The 21457-nt window shown below is 38.2% G+C and overlaps 1 protein-coding gene across 21 annotated transcripts in view; it reads right to left on the reverse strand.

Moving 5' to 3' along the window:
* MYT1L (myelin transcription factor 1 like) overlaps positions 1–21457 on the reverse strand; it is a 664471-nt gene that overhangs the window by 40792 nt on the left and 602222 nt on the right. For 20 of the 21 annotated variants that reach the window (XM_089686713.1, XM_089686712.1, XM_089686714.1 and 17 more), the window contains 3 exons: positions 15870–16106; positions 9722–9843; positions 8049–8117 (listed from right to left, as the gene is read on the reverse strand). In XM_089686713.1, the coding sequence (XP_089542839.1) occupies positions 8049–8117; positions 9722–9843; positions 15870–16106 (428 nt within the window). The remainder of the gene's footprint in view (positions 1–8048; positions 8118–9721; positions 9844–15869; positions 16107–21457) is intronic. The other variant, XM_089686728.1, reaches the window with a different exon arrangement.

Raw genomic sequence — 21457 nt, forward strand, 5'->3', positions numbered from 1 at the left:
TTCCTATGTAAATCTATGTAGTAGATTTGTTATGTACACTAACTATAGTTCTAAAAGAGGAACAATTGAAGGGATAAGGCAACTATTGTTCAGCTGTTCAAAACAGGGAGAGTTGGGTGTGATGTATTCTCCTGGCGATATAGATTCAATTCTGAAGCGTACACAAAGGCGTATGTATTGTGCACCTGTCATTTCATTAAGTATATTAAATTAAAGCTGCCCATAGATGGATAAAAATTGAGATGGTTCAGTGGGGAAAGGTTGAATTTCTATCCATGTGTGACCACTCCTGCTTGTTATCGACTTTTGTTGAACGGGATTGTTATAAAATTTTCTTGATCAATGGACTGCGGGCACTGATCAGTATATTCTGACAGTGGAGAGTCCCTGCCAGGGGCAGACTGACAACTCATGGGGCCCCTGGGCAATAAGGGATCATGGGGCCCCTGTGTCTTTGCCCAAACTCAAAAATACCAATGAAAAAGGTACCAGGGGCATTTCATGGGGCCCCCTACTGACCCCGGGCCCTTGGGCAGTGCCCGAGTTTCCAAATGGTCAGTCCGCCCCTGGTCCCTGCTGTCATAATACAATGGCACAGCAAAGAATTTTCCTCTAGCCATCTCACTTGTGTGGATGGAGGAAATTGTTCTTTTTTTTCAGCCTTTTTTTTTTCAATCTAGCGTTGTGCCTGTATCCAGCAGCTCTAGTCTCTCTATCTCTTCTCACAGGACACAGAGGTAGCAGCGGGGAGCCATTGGCTCCTGCTGCTGTCAATAAAATCCTGTGAGGGGGTGGGGCCAATCCACACTCTGTGTGTCTGTGGATTCACACAGCCAAGCTTGGGAGCGAGCCCGCAGGTGCTCCACCATAGCAAGTGACTTGCTATGGTGGCATAAACAGAACAGGAGTGCTGGTAGGGTACCCCAGAAGAGGAGGCTCAGGGCCACTCTGTACAATACCATACCATACCATACCAGTATAATATGTGGAATATTTTATAAATAATAAATGGCCCTTATAACTGATTTAAGGCCAGTCCAGAAAACCAGGTAGCACAAGTCTCCAGCGTTGTACCTTTAAATGTCCAAGCATTTTCTATATGCCTGGGGAGCAAAGGACCAGGAGCACATGTTTCCAAGAATCCTGAATTTAAATTCTGTACTGGCATGCTTAATGCTAAATGTTCCTCTAATTTTAGCTGAAGAGGCTTTAGCAGACATCAACTCATATTTTCGGAAGTGGAATATAAAAATTTGTGGTAAAATGTTTTTGCATTCATTTTCTGCTGTACAAAAACATTTTCAATCAATGTTTTTTTTTATAAACTACGGTAATTTTAATTGTTCAATAGAGCAAATAAAAAAAAAAATCCTATATACAAACTAAAAATTAAGACTGTATCTAAATAAAAGGTCAATGCAAAAAGGATGTTGATATTAGTAATGTGTATACATTCTATCACAGCCATGTACCTGACTTTAATTAAAGAATCCCTTTGTGAATACATAAATCCCACAGTTACAACAAGAATGCGCTGTACCTCTCTTTATGTAAATACTGCATTTACCTCCTGTAGCATGTGATCTACTCTCATAATCACAACATGTGCTCAATCTGATATCTGCCATGCCTTCTAAATTCATATATTGATTAGCATTCTTGCCATTATCGTCATAAACCAGCACGGGCCTCATTATATCACCATTTCACATGCAGAGCCTATAATCACCACAGTGCAATTAGGAACTAGTGTCTGACACACATAAGACATTGCCCCGCTCTATAATAAGTAGGGGGACAGTGGAATTTGTCAATACTTAATGGTCAGGCTGCTTGGCTTGCTTCTGTATTGTCGCTGAATTTTAACTGCTAAATAATTATGCATAGCCTTCTAAAACGACAATCAAGTAATTTTCCAACCAATAATTTTTTAAGAGGAGATTCTTTTCTTTCATGGTGGGGAAAGATAATTGCTAAGTGTTCCTAATTTTGGGGGACAGACTCAGTGTTTCCCTCTGCTTGCTCACAATGTCTCTGTTTTTAATTTTGATATCCTGCTTGGTCCTAAATTTCTTCCTTTGTGTTCTGAGCGCTGTTCTCAGTGTCTGTTTTATTGTGTGTGCTGCATATGTTAAAATACAGACCCACTGTTACATTATCATGCTCAGCACTCTCAGAGTAGTGTCATGCAGGGTTTAAAAATGGCAGCATTTTCAAGCTAATTGTAATCTGCCTTTTCCCTCATTGCTGCTGTCTATACGGGGCTGCAAATCACTCAAATGAAGCTGTGAAACTCTTGTCTGACAGAAACTTAAAACCTTCATAAATATTATTGGAGAAGAAAGGCAGGTATTACAGTGCCATTTCATTTACTTTACTGTAGCTTGCACCTTTTTTGACAGAACCAGTAGCTACAGTTACTATCCATGGGAAGGGCATACTTATGGAAACTACTACCCATACATTATTATAAAGGACCTAATAAAGAGTCAGACCAGACTTCCCTCAGCCACACTGATTTTTGAAATGCTTTGTGCAGTGTGATTTTGCTTCATTCTTTGAGACGAGAAGTTCCCAGATCTTTGAAGGGTAAAAGAGGCAGAAGTACAATATGATCTCTGCACTGTAGATATTCCTGCAGATTTTTTTTTCTGTCTAGATCTAGTGATTGGGAAGGCCAAGGAGGGCTTTTGACGTTATCCTGATGTTTATGAACTACTGTTGAGTTTGCGTAGGGAGTAGAATATAGTGATCAAACAGTATTCGTACCAAAGAGTGCCTTTGGTTCTGTAATATGTTCTCTTGTTAAATGTCCACATAGAGCATTAACTGTCTATACACCCTCCCCATTAGATTGTAAGCTCTAACGAGAAGGGCCCTCTGTATCCTCCTGTATTCATTTGTATTGTAATTGTACTGTCTGCCCTTATCTTGTAAAGCGCTGCGTAAACTGTTGGCGCTATATAAATCCTGTATAATAATAAGAATAATACACACTCGCTTAATACACTAGGCTATGCTTACCACAAGGCATTTCCCAACATGTTTATCAGATGAAAAAGGGTCAAAGACATCCTTTGGCTTTCTCCAAATTTAAATTTGTTTAGATGTATAAAATAGGATCAGATACTGAGCTGCATTTTTATAGTATTTTAGCAATCATCCAGTTAAGGGCCAATTTTTCCCTTTTGTTTTAGTTTTTGAGCCTTTACTGATGTGGTATATTGATTGGCATATTCTTTAATATTTCTAAGGCTACATGTACACTGGAACTGCCTTAGACATTTACTCTACTGGCAGCAGAAAAACGCTAAACATGGCAAAAACGTGTGAAAACACGGTACCACGTTTAGCCATGTTTACTCACGTTTAGCCACTTGGACATTTATTCATTTCATTGACCAGAGCACTTGCCATTGAAATGAATACATGGCGAAGCACTAAACGCGGATAGCGGTTACATGCGATTACACACGGTTTTGCCGTGTTTGGCTTTTTTGGCCGAAACGTTCCCCACCTGAATGCCATTCTTCTGTGTTCAGGAGAAGGAAGTTTAATTGCCTGCTAAACTCTGATGAAAGTTTATGTGTGCATGGACATATAGGGGTTTATTGAACAGAGTTCAGGGGCTTTGGCAAAAAAACACCAACAGCTCCTAAACTCACATTTAGGAGCAGCAGTGTGTATGAGGCCTTACTGTGGTAAACTATTGTACACACCATGTTTGTAATGGAAAACTATTGGATATTCTGTTGCTGATAATTTAGGTTCTGTTTAGATTTGTCAGTCTTGTCCCCTTGTCAGCGCCTGAGGAAGTGGACACTATCCAGGAAATGCATCAAACCTATTGACAATCTTAATGTATAAGAAGGCTATTTTGTTCTATATGTAATGATTGTATACATGACTGTTGTAAATAAGTGAGTTGGGGCAAGATCATATATGTGAATATCCATTATGATATTTTTCTGAACCATGGGATTCCTCCTTTTACATTTTGATAATAAAAAGGATTGTATTTTATTAATATTGGTGTAAGCTGTGCCTTAAAAATCCCACCTTTATATTCAACATATCCTCTTGATTTATTTACCGTGTTAGGGGTGTGGCACATTTAAGCCAACATCTCAAATCTCACATACTTTAATTGTTTTTGTACTGTTTCACTTGACACATTAAATCATTTGGGACAACTACTGTATATAACTATATGGCCTTTTGGAAATCTGTTCATATTCTCTCTTGTCAGAAATTCCACACCTTAATTTTACTTTAGTTATTAGGGATTTGACATACTTAACTGCTGGTCTAAACCCTATCAGTCTTCCCCTGTTAAGCACTATTAATGACAGACGAAATGCTCTCACTGTACAGGTGGCAGATGGCAGAGCGTAGGAACCTGTAAAAAGATAAATTAAACCAGAGAGAACTTTTGAAACGTTTTTGGTAAATATTTTAACTTTATTTGAGGCAGGGCTTTAACTTTTATATATTTTGAAATGTTATGCTAAAAAGTATTTTTGGCTTTACAAGCACTTTTTGCTCTCTTGCAACTGACCTTTCATTGACAGTACATTGCTCATGATATCTAGACCAGCCTCTGAAAAATGAGATACAGTATTTAGCTGCATCAAGAATGAAGATTGAAAGAGCTGATGGGTCAGGGATCTAGATTGGGGATTGGGTCTCTTCTGCTTCCCCACGCTGGTCCAAATATCACAAAGTCATTGTAAAAACTGCAGTTTAATCTGTTCTCCCTCTGAACCATTTTCCTTGAAAAGATTTAAATAATGAACAGTATGCTGTAGTTTAAGAAAGAAACAAATAGTATGCAAGGTAGTTTATTTATGTGACCACAGGGTGACATGAAACACAATGAAACAAAGCTGAACATCCTGAATATTACAGGATATGTTTTCCTTATAAATAATGGTCATTTTCACAGCAGTGCTCAGCAAATTACTTTTATTACAGGATAAAATACATTCGCTAAGGTGTTATGCCATGGTAGGCCTTATGCACGACACTGGGGCATTTTATTTACTTGATATAAGGGGCATTAAACTCGTTGCTTTAAAGAAAAGTAAAATCCAGATGGAAAAATCGCCACATTTTATGGAGAGTTGTAAAACGGATGGAAATGAAGAGTGAAGCGGCCAAGAGCAGGCACAAAGCTTTATGATGCCCTGGATATTGCAAAGATTCAATTTCACACTATTGCTTCAAGTGCCATTACCGCTACACATTCAAATATCAGACAGCTTAGTCCAACATAGAAGAAAAACAAAAATACGGTGTCTTAGTAGATCGCATTTCAGCCATGCAGTACCGGGGTGTTGGGTTTAATTTAATGTAACACATCCCAATTTAGGTAACAAATTTCTATTTTGTGTATACTACACATGTGGCTTCAGCAAAGTGATTGATACATATCTCCAGGAATTCAAAGTGACTAGTGAGTGCAATAATATGCACTAGGCTTACTTCAATGGTCCTGGTTCAGAGATCTTTAAACTGAAAGTTGAGTTGCTGCTACCATTCTGTACTATATTCTGCTGCTAAGAAGTTGGCTGAGAAATCCCCATACACTTCAGTAAGGCCAATAAGTAATTATGGTGGGCTGGAAAGCATAGGGTAAATGTGTTTCAGCACAACTTTCAGGCCAAAGACGTCCAAGGCCATGCAAGTCAAGAAAGAAACGATAATAGCTTTGGGTCAATTTTTAAAAACTTTTTATATAGTGATAGGTTATTAAACTTTTGTTTTATATTGTACATCTCCAAACTTCTTATGGAGATAAGGAGGTGGAGAGAATGAGAAGGGCTACTACTATGACATCTTGAACATGTGCCACTAACTTTAATTTTGTGTGCTGTAATGATTATTTGGATAGCCCCACTTTGTGATCTACAGTGTTGATCATTCAGAAAACATGGAGTGAAAAAATAAAAAAAAAACATGTGGAAAAATGTTAAGAGCTCTACCTACTGGCTGCATATGAGAATAAAAAAATAATCAGTACTAATCAAATTACAAAACCTACTCTATGGACTGATATGGATTACATAAGGAAAAAACATGTTACAATATACAGATATAGAATCCAAGTGCTATGTTTTGGTTTTTTTTTTTAGATGTATTGTGTTCAGTAAAGTGCTGTTAGGGAGACACTTTATTATTCTTTGCTGTTTCCTAAAGTCAAGTTCACATGCAATCTGTTGCAGTTCACAGAGCAGGTTTCGGGTGTTGATAAATACTGGTATATGTAATAACACTGCACTTCAGAGACCATGCAAATAGTATGCTGGGTCCTTGAAGCTGCCAAGATTTTTTGTACAAAATTATTAATATGCAATATTTCATATTTGCCTGATTTCTTGTTTAGACATCCCTGTGAATTGGCCAGTACTGGGCATACATTCCATAAGGTCCACCTGAGCCTGTTGGTTGTTGCAGCATTTAGAAGGAGACTAAAAGAGAAGTATGGGGTCTTGTTTTTTTTTTTTTTAAATCACACTTACCTAGGTGGATGCAGCATCAGTCCGATGCTGCATCTCTCCCTCACTGGCTCTACGGGAGAGAACTCAGTGATCACATGACCACTGATCTCTATGTTCTCACAGCCTCTCTGAGCAGAGAGTGGTGACTTTCAGTCTGCTCTGCCCCCCCAGTTCTCACTGGAGTGCTGCGCTGTGGAGGGGGAGGGTGCAACTGGCTCAGGCTCTCAGCAGATCGCTGAGAGGCTGAACCAGGTGCCTTTCCAGACTCTGAGATGGATCCCAACTTTAAGGTTGGGATTGTTCCCCAGCCTGGACCAGTGGAGTGACGTCAGCCAACAGTGGGCTTCAGCCCACTGATCCACAGGAGAACTACACCCAAATGAGCTTTGGCTGTCTTTCTCCTTTAAGATTCCAGAAAGTATTGATCCATTTCAGCTGTGTTTGGTTATTACAGCTTGCCTTACTGACTTTAGCTTTATTGCCTTTGTATTTTCTCTAGTTTGTTTGATTGTGCATCAAAGCTACTGTATATACCAGTCAGTGTCGGGTGCATCTTTAGGTTTTTATGATGTTATAATTCTTTAGATTACTTATAAACTGATAATAGGCCACTATAGCTTGAAACATTGCAGTTCTATCAAACTTTACACAGTTTTTAATAAACAGTATTGAATCTAATTTGGGGGACTCATTATGCATACATTAAAAGTATAACTAAAGGCAATTTGGTTATGATTAGAACACCTATCAGGTGATTATTGCTGTCTGTTTCCCTGTAAGAGAAATTCACCCTCTCTTTTTTTCCTGTTTACCAATATAACTGAAAGTGAAAGACAAAGCCAAATTTTGGTTTGGCACCTAGAACAGAAATAGAAGGGAAATGGAGACACTAGTTCTGGTGATTTTTATCTCACTTCCTGTTATAAGACAGGAAGTGAATGGAAATCTCCCCCTAGTGGGACACAAATTGCAAACCCCCACCCCAATTAAACTGACAGGAGTTACAACCCTCTCTTAAGCAAGCCATATATTATACAAATGTATTTCCTTCCACAATAGGTCAGTCAGTGTTGATGGGGGAATCCCTCCCACAGCAGTATTGTGTTCTACTGGAGGGGAGCAGTAAACACAATGATTACTGATGCTGCCTATAGCCGCTCGCAGTGATCACATGAAATAAATCCAACAGGCTGGCTGGATCAACTTCAGTACAACCAGCTTGCCCGTAGATGGATTAGATCTCAGCTGATCCCTGCTAAACCAGCCAAGATTTGATTTATCTATGACTACCTTCACTCTAGTAAAGCTGAAAATAAATAGTTTTATCTACAGTTCTACTTTAGACAATATTTGCTGGCTCCACAAATCATCTAATTTCCATACTGCAGATGGCATTTCTGACACAGCAAAGGTAAAATATTAATTTGTCTTTCAAGGTATATGAGACCAAATCTGTAAGCTACACTATTAATGGGTCATTTTTTAAAGCTGGAAGAAAAGTTTGCTAATAATAGAGTAACAAGAAAAAAAGACAACATGATTCCTTACTTGAGCTCCTGTGAACTGGTGGCCATCATGCTACGAATACTTTTATCAGCCAATGGACAGCCAGACAATCTGCAAGAAAATATATGTTTTCATGTGAAGAAGTAGGTAAATTGTAAGGCTTGGTTCACAGATATGTATTTTGCGTTTGATTCTTTCTCCAGTGCTTTTTGCAGTTTGTTTTGCTTTTGTTTACATGCGTTTTTGCCACATTTTTACTGCTTTTTTTTGTTAAAGTGGAATTTTTTTTGTTGCTGGGCAGAATAAAAATGCGAAACATGGCAAAAACACACTACCATGCATTTCAGCAGCTTCTCCATTGAACTCTATTGTAGCAAAAACACTGCTTTACGCTTGGTTCACATCTGTGTGGGTGGTGCCGCTGCGGGACCCACACAAATACCTGCAGCCACATCACCCATACAGAGGAATGCGGGACCCACAGGTAGGTGCCATTAATTCTAACGGCACATTACCCACACTGGAAATCACAACCGTACTGAGAAGCTTGGTTCCCGTGTGAGCTGCGATTTCCCAAGTAGTGCAGGGACTTCTTCCCTGCGTGTCCCAGGGAATGGAAGCCCATCCAAGTGAATGGGCTCTCGTGCCCCGCAAATTGCAGCCCGCAGGGCTACACATATGTGAACTTGACCTTATGCTTTTAAAAAAGTCCCTGACCCTTTCCAAAAACACAGCAGCTCAAAAAGCATAGATGTAAACATGTCCTATAGGAAACCATGTTAAATGGACTGTAGTGTGTTTCTGTAAAAAAGCTCTAAAAAGCGCATTGGTGTGAACAGAGCCTAAAAGTTCAGGTTAAAAAGTTTTCTGATTCTGAGCTGTCTTCCAGTTATAGCATGAAAACAATAACTTACAATGTTTAAATTAGAGATATATTCAAGGACTAAAATCCCAGGAATTACATAAATTATATGTTAAATCCTCCTTAGAGGTCTCAGATGTTAAGAGCTGTGACAAGGTTTATGATCATGTGACTGCTGTGATTGGCTGTCACAGCTGTCACATGATCGGAAAGCTTTATGTTAGCTGCCGGTAACTGTGCTGGGAATGTGCAGGGTGCGCACTCTCGGCACAGCTGTGTTTACAATTTGGTACGCATATATGCAGCTTCTCTGCGTCAAGGCCCACCCGCCGAGAGGCCACATATATGTGTCCTTTCAACGCCAATGAGTTAAAATTATAAAAAAATTGCTTCTTGTCCTTTTAAACCTGCATCTTTCATTTAAATAATACCTGGTGATCCTGGTTCTTGTTCAGGCACTTCTTGATATAGGGTGCCAACTGTCTCCAAATTGTGCTCTTTTATGGTCACTCAGTCACATGGTGGAAACCACTAATGGCCATGCCAACACAAGTTGGGCAGGCATGGTTCATCCTTGTCACCATCAGAAAGCTGGGTTTTTTTTTACAATGACATGAGACCAATGTTAGAGTTAACAGGAAGTTGCAGGAAGAGGCTGGAGGATATTAGCAGGACTGAGATGCCAAAAATGAGTAAAAGTATTTTATGAAAAGAAAACAAAAACACGCCAATCGTTTATGAGACACATGGATTTGGGGTTTGGATCGACTTTAATCTTCTAATTAATAAGTTGCCAAATAACCCAAACAAAAATTAAAAGTTAAGAATAGTTTCAGAGTTATAAAGTGCTTACGTTATTAAGTCCTTCTTGCTCTCTTTACACTGAGGATATTTGGGTTTAGGGCTTGGAATTGTAACTTCACCAGGGTACCTTCTATCTTCCATGGCATCATGAAATGGATCCAAATCATCATGCTACAAAATATATACATAAAAAAACAGATGAAATTCGGTAATTTGTAATAAATGTCTGACAACATGCATTCAGTATCACAAGGTAGCAGAATAATTTACTACAATTCTATATTGAGTTAACCCGGGGTTCACATACGTGTGGCTCAGTACATCACATGTGATTCGCACAGGAACCGCACCGCATTGTGTGCGGTGCGATTGGAGCAATACATTATGTATGGCTCTAATCGCACCGCACCCGCACCAAAAAGGTGCAGGACCCTTTTTTAAGTCTGCACTAGAATCGGATAGCATGGTTATTCACACCTATGCGATCCTATTCTGCACATCGCACAGCGTTTTTTTGGACTGATTTTGGGATGTTGTTAACCACACCCGCAGCGGTTCGCATGAACAGGGTGCAATTCTGATGCGGTGCAGAATTGGCACAGAAAGTGCTGCGAATTCTGCACCACATCAGTGTGAACCCAGGCTCAATGTTACGTATGTGTCCACTTACTTTTCATTAACCTATATGTACAACACATATGATTTGCTTTTTCATACAATTATTATTCTAAATTTACTTTAACAAATAGTACCCCCAAACTCAACAGATGGTGGAAAATGTAAGAAAAAATAAACTAACCAATAAAAAATAAACTTAGTTGACTATGAATATCTTTGATTTCAGAGGGAAAACACTCTTGCTGATTGTAGACTGTTTTTTCAAATATCCAAAACTCCTAAAACTACTAGATTAAACATTTTCCACTATAACAGTCAAGAAATATATCTTATTTTCAAGAAAACTCAAAATAATCAAAGTAATGGACAATAAGGGTGAGATTTCCTAAAATTGGAGCATGCAAAATATGGTGCAGGAAACCAATCAGCTTCCAGGTTTTATTGTCAAAGTTTAATTAAACAAGCTGACATTAGAAGCTGATTGGCTGCCATGCACGGTTGCACCAGATTCTGAGTACTTGAGTTTTAGTAAATCTTTCCCTAACTGTCAAGCTCAAAGTGGTATTAAACTCTAAAAGCAAACATTTATTATATTGCAGCTTATTAATTCTTAAACATGGTGGCTGCATTCATTTTCTTTTCTGGTGACCCAGGCAGTAAGTCTGTTGTTTTTCAAAAGAACAAGCTCTCCCTCAGAATGTATCAGTTACATTTGCCACAGACAGGGATGCTTACAATGACCTGCTTTTATTTATTTAAAAAAAAAACAACTTTATCCCAAAAGGAAAAACAAACTGGTGACTGCTTGTAAAGTATTAGCTTTAGTGTGGCTTCAATTTGTTAGTGTATTTAAATCTGCTAGTACATCTAACATTCCCTTCCGTCAGACTGACAATGCTAATGTCTAAAGCTGTGCTCCTTCATCCAGAGTTCGGGCACTCTAATACAAGAGGTGTGCTACTGGCTAGATCACCAGGTGAAATCAGAGGGGAAAAAAGCCAAAAAAAGAAAACGAATGCAGTTACCACATCTAATGATTAGTAAACTGCAATATATTACAGTTTTTAATGCTGCTTCAATTTCATATATAAAAGGTATGATATTACAAACAGAGTTAGTTGCAAACAACATGCTTTCTACAGGAGAGAGCTTTATACTGTTGTAGTGTAGTGGGGGATTCAGCTAGTTCAGTCCTGGATACCCTAAACCTGAAAGAACAAGCTAAGACAATGAAAGATACTAGAAACATTCATTTTAGGAAGTCTTTCAAAACATTAATCTACATTCATCTACATTTAGTGCTTCTATGCAAATAAAAACCTCATCTTCTGCAATAGTGGTGCAGTATGTCAATAGATTTTTGAACATGAAGCACAGTAAGGAATCCCATAGACAGTCTGATGTCCCCTTAAAGTGTTACTAAACCCATGACCCTGCATTCACTATATCTGGTCTCCCACAGTACACACTATATGGAAGCGTAATTAGTAAATATAAACTGCTAAATACCTTTTCTCATCAGCAGTTACAGCAGTCTTGTGACTTCTATCAGTGTCCAGCCCATCACTAGTTAAAGCTTGTAGGAGTTTTCTCCCAAGAAAAAAAAAACTTCTCTAGCAATACACACCAAACTAAGCATGTGAAAAATGCCTATCATTCAGTCTGTCTTATCAGCAGATAAGAGGTGGTCACTTGAACAAAGGGAGGAACAGAGCAGTCAGGATCAAACAGCCTTTTTACACAATGCAGAGGATTAACCCCTTAGGCTCCACAGTGAGTATAATGAGCATGATTTACTGGATATACAGGCTGATTTTACTGTTGTGGGTTTAGTAACACTTTAAAGGTTTGCTGCCCCTCTGAAAAGCATTCCGTGGTGGATTGCTTTTGAGGGCTGTTTGACACGTGGTGAGGAGGTGATATTTTGCCTCTTCACTGTCTGATTTAACCCTGTACATACCGCAAAATTACATGCATTGCACATGGTTTTAGGACGGTTACGGCACAGCCCCATACACTTGCATGCATTGAGTTCGGCAATGGTCTAATTTTTTCCATGGCTGCAAAGCACCCCATAGCAGCTGCAGTATTTGTACAGCCCAGAGTGACTGCATGGCTGTGTTCAGGTGGGCGATTGGAAAACCATAACACCAAGACTCAACTGCGTGTTTCAACCACGTCCTTGACTGCCTATGTGAATGAACACTAAAGCCTAGCACACACGATCAGAAAATCATACAAAAATACCACGTTCAAAGCGATAGTAGGATAATCAGATCGTTAGTACATAGCTTTTGTCCGAAATTATTTGAAGGGGCAAACATGAAAATATTTCTTGTATGAAAGCAGATCGTACAATTTTCGTTTAATCAGTACAGTTTTTGTCCGAAAATACAACACAAATACATTACAATACATGACATCACTTTTTATTCATTGAATTTTTATTCTGTCCTATGAGAATTTTAGTAATTTTAGAAACCAAGCAAACAAAACTGGATGATCATTCATTCGATATTCTCATTGTGTGTAAAAGGCTTAAGATTGATGTTTAGGGAGAGATCTGCCAATCTTTGGATGCGTTAGTTAAGTTCTGGAATTCATTGCAGTACTCATTGTTTGTGATGGTGTACATGTGGTACTTTCAAAATTTTCTCTGTCTAGGCCATTTTTTCTGGAATATTTTCTAATGTTTGTGAATTTGTGCAGAGAATGTAAACAGTACTGATTTTAATTTATATCTAATGTATACATAATTTTTTATTGTTAAAGCTGATTTCCAAGGAGATATAAATGCTGTATTAATACATGCTGTATTAATTCTGTATTAATGCTATTCTGTATTCAATAATTCATTCATTATTATTTTTTTAAGCAACATCTGTAAGTATTACTTAACTGCGGCAAATCACAATCAGGTCTCATACCCTACCAGTCAGGCATCCAGGCTGTGTGTTAAAGCTGTTTAAATTGCAGGACTGGATGGACAGAAATACAAATCCTTTGGCAGGTAAAACAACTCTCTTATGTGAACTTTATCTCTGTTTAGCTAGGTATTTTTTCTGGTGGTCAACTTTAAGCAATTAATATACCTGAGGATGGTATTGCTTTATTTTTAAGGTAGCCTTCATAATACGGGAATAATTTTAGGCCTGAGGATACCCCTACAATTTGTCAACCTAACGGAGTGACAGGGTCTTTGTAGAATCTTAAGACAGCCATACATGGATTGAACTCAACAGGGACTGGCTGAATTTTGATCCATGTATGGGCCACCTAGTTGATCAGTGCCATCAGCTTTAGGCTCCCTTCCGGCAGAATACAATAGCACTGCGGGAGGGATTCCCACAGTCTAGTATTTAGACTGTTCTCCTTCAGGTCCACTTTTGGACTGTAATTTGATTAGTTGCAACACTAACATAACCTAATGGTAATTCCCTGGATGGATTTTGAATTCTATGTTTCATTTTTTGGTGATGTTAGAATTGCATTATAGCCTTGTACAGGTGACTTCATGCATTAGGCTCATTTCAGTAAGCTATGGCAATTGTAATCTGCAATAATGAATTTTTATTTCCATTAATGGAAGCTAACGAAACCTGAACTATTATTGGAAGGTTTTAGCTTAGTGAATTGAGAACATTGCCAACTTTTTGGTGTTAAGAAGCCTGAATGCAGAATTTTAGGGGGAGATTAATCAATTTTATCACACAGAAAGACAAAAACAAGATCATTGAGAAAACTAATGAGACTAACTTCCTCTAAGATTGCAGCTTTATTCATAAAATGACCCTCTTGTGCTTATACATAGCATTATGCCAATATAAACATGCCCCTGACTCCTTGCATGAGTTTAAACAGAAATTATTTTGTATACATGCCTTCATATACTGTATGTTCAGGGTTAGATAAAGTCAGATAAATGTGAAATATGGCATATGGATACTTCATACTTACCACATGCAGTCATCAGTTGCGCTCTAGAGACTACTGATTAGAGGTTTTCTGTAGCATATTGTAAAGATCCTGAATATGATGGTGTAATATTATGCCAATCAAAGTGGGAAGTTTCATTAAGCTTGTTTTAGTAACAAAATTGCTGATTTTGATAATAATGCACTCTGATTTTGTTACGAGTCACTGCAATGTACAATTTTTAAAGATAAACTAAACATACTAAAATGTTATTAATTAAGTAAAAACTAAATATTTATTAAATTCCATTAAAAATGGTGATACAATACATAGTGACCATATGACTATATCGAATATGGGAGACTAGAGATGTTACATGAGAGGCCTCAAATATCCCACCCCGACATGGATATTATGCTGCTGTGCATTTCCATCTCGACCAAGAATTCAGTCAGTAGCTGCAGTGCGTCCCTTCTACCTTTGTTTTTATTTGACCAGTGATCACCTGGATATATCTGCTTGGGAATATATAATTGCTGGCGGCTGTTCCCCCTTTCTGTCCTGACAGAACTTTCCTCCCCCCAGGTTGCCATGTGGAGGTGGGATATTTGAGGTCTCTCATGTGACATCTCCATCTCCACCATCAGGTGGTCTAAATGATGTTGCGATGGTCCCGTGATATCCTTGATGAAGCAGATGTGAACTGTGAAACGTGTGTGCATCTTTCAACGGGATATAACACTGTTGACACACATTTATGTAATTTTATGTAATTGATATGTAATTACAGTACATGTTCAAAAGATTAATATAGTGACAATGTATTGTATCACCATTTTTATTTGGAATTTAATAAATGTTTTGTTTTTACTTAATGAATAATGGTTAAGTACGGTAATTTCCTTCATTGTGTACTATTTTGGTTTAAATTTGGAAGGTAATTTCCTTCATTGTGTACTGTTTAAGTCTATTTGTCTAGTATTGGCCTGTCAAGTGATAACAATGGCAAGTCATCAGTGTCCTGACAATAATATGGTTGTATCTAGACTTGAATCTACACAGCCATCTATGTCTACATCTATACTTATATCTATATCTACATCTATATCCACAGGGTTGTGTAAGGTGGATCAGCTGTCAAAAGACCTACACCATCACCAGCACTCTCAGACACACCAGTTCTTCCAGCAAGTATCAAAGCTTACAGATTGCAGAGGATACTTTTGAGTTCATAATGAATTCTGAAATATCTGGTCCACATCTCCAAAAATCCAGCGAGAGATGAGCAGCAGTATTTCTCTGTGTAACTACATGGAACAGCCCATACCCCTGCCCAAAAATGAAAAATGTATGACTTTCATAAAATGTGTGATGATGATAATGACAATGATGGTGATAATAACATTTGTAAGAAAACATGACAATTATGGGCATTTATGTACCTAAAATAAAATCTAATTTCAGAAACAATAATGGGTTAGTTTTAAAGACTGGAAAAAAGAAGCCTGTATTGCCCATAGCAACCTATCAGCTAATATTTTCCATTTTTTTTAACCTGTTGTACAAAATTACATTTACATATGATTGGTTGCTATAGGCAATGCAGCTACTCATCTCTTTTAAACATCAGAACTTTATGTTTCTTTTATATGGATGGAACATACATTAATATCTTTGGAATCATCTTCATCTATCCGCCTGGGTTTCATTTTAGTGTAGTCTACTGGTAAGTCCCAGCAGTCACTGTCAGTCATTTGGTAACACTGGCTATTCAGCATTGCCTGCCGCTGTGGCGACATGGATTCCAGTGGTGTTAGAATGGAGCAGCAACCATCTCGTTGTCTTTGTTTGTTCATGCTAAGGTCCAGTGTTCCATTTTCATCCACATCAATGTCAGGATTCTGAAAGGAATGGATGGATATTGTGAAATTAGCTTTTCACTATTTATTTTCTTTGTTTCTTTTTTTTTTTCTTTTTTAGTATTGGATTATGCGCTTCCTGTAGGTTACCCGCAATGAGTCGTGATAATGTGCCCACACACAGCAGCCTTGTCTTATGTAAGGCTTGATTCTCTCATGCAGGCATATAATGTGAAATAGAAAAATGAAATTCTTTTCACTGTTGCATCTTCAATGAAAATATAAAGTAAACGTGGGGGTCTTGTCTCTCTATATTTTAATATTAACATTTAGAAGCTGATGACTTCTAAACAATGACATGTTACACACAATATATTACATGGTATTTGTAATGGCTAACTATTATAAAGGAACTGCACCCTGGGATTTTAGGTGGAGGAATGTTAGGTGACAGAGGAGGGAGGCTAAATTAAACTATTACTATATTACATTTTATATTGCAGATCTATCCTAGTCTGAACAGTAACGTACCTTTGCTGGTCAGGCTCAAAAAAAGGTGGGTATTACTCCCAGTACAGTGCCATGCTGGTATCATTCTTTACATTCAAAACTGCTTAATACAAAACCCCAGTTTCTTAATTGTGGCACAACAATTAAGAAACAATTTTGGCTCTTAGGATAAGGCAAGATCCTTGTGTAACTGCCCCATGGTTATATGAGGCACAGGAGGCTCATACGTTTTGAAGACCAGTCATAAGAGTTTATTTAATAAAACTGGGGAGTGCAAAATCTGGTGCAGTTATGCATGGTAGCCAATCAGCTTCTAACTTAAGTATTGACAAAAAAGACCTGGAAGCTGATTGGTTTCTATGCAGAGCCGCACCAGATTTTGCACTCTGCAGTTTTAGTGAATCAACCACATAGCCCCGCAATTTTGGCAATAGCCCTAAGCCCAAAGCTCTATGACTTTTTGAGCTTTTACCTCCACGGTGGTTCATTTATGGTCTTCATAAGAAAAAAAGTAAGGCTGAAGCCAGGTTCTTCCAATGAATATGGGAGAATGTTATTTGGTAACATCACTGCAAACGTACTTTGAGTAATAGAGTTGGATATATTAAGGATTAGTTTTCATTCAACGTGTGACCAGATATGTGACCTGCTGACCTGCTGTGACCTGCTGTACTGTGGTATCACCCAACAAGAGCTTTATCATTAGTGTGTCCCTTTAGAGCTGCAGGGACACATTAGTGACTTGGCAGCTGGAGGGTCAGCCACAACACTTAGAGACATCCCACACACCGGGGGGGGGGGGGGGGGAAAGCTCAGAAAAGACTGGCTAAAACAAAATTAATACTAGTATTATTATTGTACTTTTGCTTGTATTTTTTATTGACAACTGTGTTAAAGGTAGAACTCCACTCCTAGCACTTTTCTTTTTCTTATATTTGAATGCGGAATAATACAATTTATTCCTATATTTACCATGAATTTTTGTTTTGTTTGTGTAACTGGGTCTTCAGTATTCTGCATTTGAACTTGCAGATGCTTAGATATTAGTTGTCATTGAACATGTTTTGGGGCCAATGTTGCTATGTTGCATGAATAATGATAACAGATTTATGACACTGATGTCCTGTTTAAATGCTGTATAACCTATTCAATAAGGAGGTGATGAAGACATGATGTTATGCTTATTGGCTGATGTTAGATCTTGTAATTCTAGGTATGGTTAATAACTGTTACAGCCCCTCTCTAAAAAAAGGTATATTTATATGAATATGTATGACAGTGGTGGGTGACATGAATAAAACACTTATTGAGAGTGAATGGAAAACAAGTGATTCACAAAAATAATGAGCTGGGTAGAATGATCTGGACAGGAGATACTGCATTGTCACTGCATGCTCATGATTTCAATGAACTCTCTAACTCAACATGACACCATTCATACAGTACACCCTTTAAAACTCAAGACAGGTCGCTCTTTAAGGCCATGTAATTATTCACATGGAAGCTAAACATCATTAAATCATATTTGTACCAGATGAAGTATACTCAAGCTGGTGGTCACACAATGGGAAACTCACTTGGAAATGTCACTACCTTTCATCAACTTCTAACACATTTTATACAAAATATATAGAAAAAAACAAGCATTAGGTTTTCATTTTAGTATTGAAAGCTTGCATGTCTTCCCTGTGCTTGCTTGGCTTTGCTCCAGGTACTCCAGTTTTCTCCCACATGCCAAAGACCTACTGGTAGGTTAAATGGCTCCTACATTGGCCCCATCATATGTATATGTAAGTATGCATGTGAGATGGAACCTTAGACTGCAACCTCACTGAGGGCAGAGACTGCTGTGAATGTACAGAGCTCCTGATCAGCATACTTGTTCTAGGTCAGTGACTCAAAAATTACCAAAGCCAATGGATGAATATGAAAGTCAGGCATTTAGTATTTACATTAGTAGAGGACAACAATGGCAGCATCTATACTTTCTCATTTACACCAATGAAGATTCTTCTCACTGTCTTCTATAACCTAAGGTGTAATTCTAGAGTATATATGCCCAATTATTGTTGTAATCAATAGATATCTATAAAGCTGAATTAGAAGTAATGGTTAGACTTCCACGTTACAGTAAGCTGCAAGTTATCAATGTAATAGCCCTGACCTATCACTTAGCATTGATTGGAACAAATCACCAAGCTGAAATATACGGTCAATTGCAAGAAGTGAGTGTATGTAGAGAGGAGGGAGGGTAGGAGTGTACAATTAATCATTCTAGCCTCTAATAAAGAACTCCCTGCTCCTGGATGATGACCTATCATTATAGGAACATTATCTTAAATAGCTGACTTCTTACAGGATAAAGCAAGGTGAGACCCAAGCATTATAGACCATTCCTACCTGTAACTCTACATGTCAAAGTAAAGGTGAAATCCACTAGCATGATTTTAAATTAACAGGTGTCAGGGTATCAGGACACTGCACACATTTTTAGTCTACAGCTTTAAGATGTACTGTACATATGTATATAAGATATAAGTATACAGTTTATGTAGTCCGTATGTATCTAGCAGTCAGGAGCATAGAGGAAGACTCTTAGAGGGTTATTTACTAAAACTACATTGTGCAAAACCTGATGCAGCTCTGCATAGAAACCAATCTACTTCCAGGTTGTATTGCCACAGCTTAATTGAACAAGCTGAAGTTAGAAGCTGATTGGCTATCATGCACAGTGCACCAGATTCTGAGTGCTCCAGTTTAAATAAATCTTCCCTTTAATATTTTCCTGGAACATGACATCCACAGCTCTCTTAGATGTGCATCCAGCTGAAGGTGCTGTAAAAGTTCAATATACCTCTTCATGTGAATTCATTTTTGTTCAATAATTGATTGTCCATTACACATTCTAAAATCTAAAACTCTATTTAAAATTAGCAGATGTGTTAAATGAAAGAAGAGTACTGGTAATGCTAAAATTATCAAATCTGTCTGCTAACCTGATGCATGAACTGCATGACACATACACTAAATCTGTCAGGACTTCAGGAGGCAGAGATCTCTCAATGCCAGAAAAATGAAAAGTACTGCACAAATATATCTGGAGCATTTACTCCTTTACAGGCTGTGTACAGATTACAATGTAGAGTTCTTCCTAAAGTGCAACTAAAGGAAAACCTTTTTTAGACTTGGATAGAGTGGAGAGGTGTTAGAATCACTGGTGGATTTTAGATTAAATGTATTTTTATTTGAACGTTTACAAATGTCAATATACTGTATGCCTCGGTATCATATAAAAATAGAACAAGAATTTCCAAATTCGACCATAAGAAGCACTTGTCTCGAATGTATAAGCATGTGGCACATATTGTACGGTATACAAAGCCAAGGCTTCTTATTCAAAGAAATCATTCAATAAAAGTATATAGCTCCTCTGACTGATAAAATCTAGCATTATCTTCCTGGAAGCATGCCCTAGAAATAAGTGTCTGCAATAGACACCAGGAAACACAAACAAAAAGAATAAACATTGTCCTTACTATATATAAGTAGGAACATTAGAACTGGGTTGGACATGGGTTACAGGGGGAATGGGAGGGAACTCGTCTGACAGCCTAGATCAACTTCCAAAGATTTCATAGATGACATGATAAGGCTATCTTCATGGTTTGGATTAAGCACATTCTCATGGTGTAATCCAACAGTCTGATTCAGAATAGATAGAAGAAGATAATCTGTAACCTTTTGGCTGTATGTGTTATGAATGCACTTAAAGTACTAATCAGGTTCAACATCAACCCAATTCTGACCCTCTCTGCTTTTAGCTGTCTGTCTTGATTTTTGACAAAATATTACACAGATGGAGTTAGGAATTGGTGCTGCCTGTCTGAACTGTAACTTTTTTAGATCTGGTCTTCAACTTTTTTCTTTGGTAAAAGTTGATTTAGAACTTGTATTACCTAATTCCTGGTACACACTATGAGTTGGGCTGAACAAAAAAAAACTGAGGAGCTCGGGAGGAGTTTGCTGTACTAACGATGTGATGTCAGTACAGCAATCTCCCTACTGAGCTATTGTGTTCTGACAGAGGGAATGCTCCTTCATCAGAACATACCAGTCAGCGCTCGCAGCCATTGACTGAGAGAGCTAATTGGATGCCAATCAGCAGATTTTTTTTTCAGAAGCTGGACATTTGGCCAGCTTTTGTCAAACAGGCTGCTGTACACATGGGTCAAATGTCAACCGGTTTCTGTTGAATTGGCCAATACTGGCTGATATTCGGCTCATGTGTACTAGGCTTAACACCCCAAGCTGCCACCAGTGAAGCAAACATAAGGTCCCTAATCTGAGAATCAGGTTGCACAGAAGTCCAATCCTCATGAATAGATCCCTGTGAAAGAACAGTTGCAAGCATTGCCAGGATGGCAACTCTAGGCAGATATAAAAGACCCAAATTAGCATAGCTCTGTTATCTCTCTCTATATCATGGCTGGGATGTAAGAGGAAGAAGCAAAACAAGAAGCTAATCAGTTCATGTGCTGACAAAAAGCATACTTATAGGAGAAGAAATCAGAGTGACAGAGAGATGATCTCATCACTATGCTGCTTCTACATTCACTGTCCAGTCACAAGCTGGGGCAGGTCCAAGGCCACATGGGCTCAGAGGAAGTGGGTTGAATGATGCTGGCCATCAAACTGAGAACATCAAGTGGGGAAAAAGTATACTATATATAAAATATTGAAGCAATGGCTGATTTTCTTATTTTGTCTTTCAATGGCCTAGTAATTTTACCTGGGCTGTTCTTAGAACTGAAGGGCCTAGTTCATTGCTTTCTTTTGAAGCCCAACTCCAGGCACATTTTTTTCAGTTTTGTAAAGGAGAGAAG

The sequence above is a fragment of the Staurois parvus genome, unplaced genomic scaffold (assembly GCF_062004578.1).
Source record: "Staurois parvus isolate SC_StPar_1 unplaced genomic scaffold, SC_StPar_1.0 ptg000409l, whole genome shotgun sequence".
In the NCBI taxonomy this organism is placed as follows: Eukaryota; Metazoa; Chordata; class Amphibia; order Anura; family Ranidae; genus Staurois; species Staurois parvus.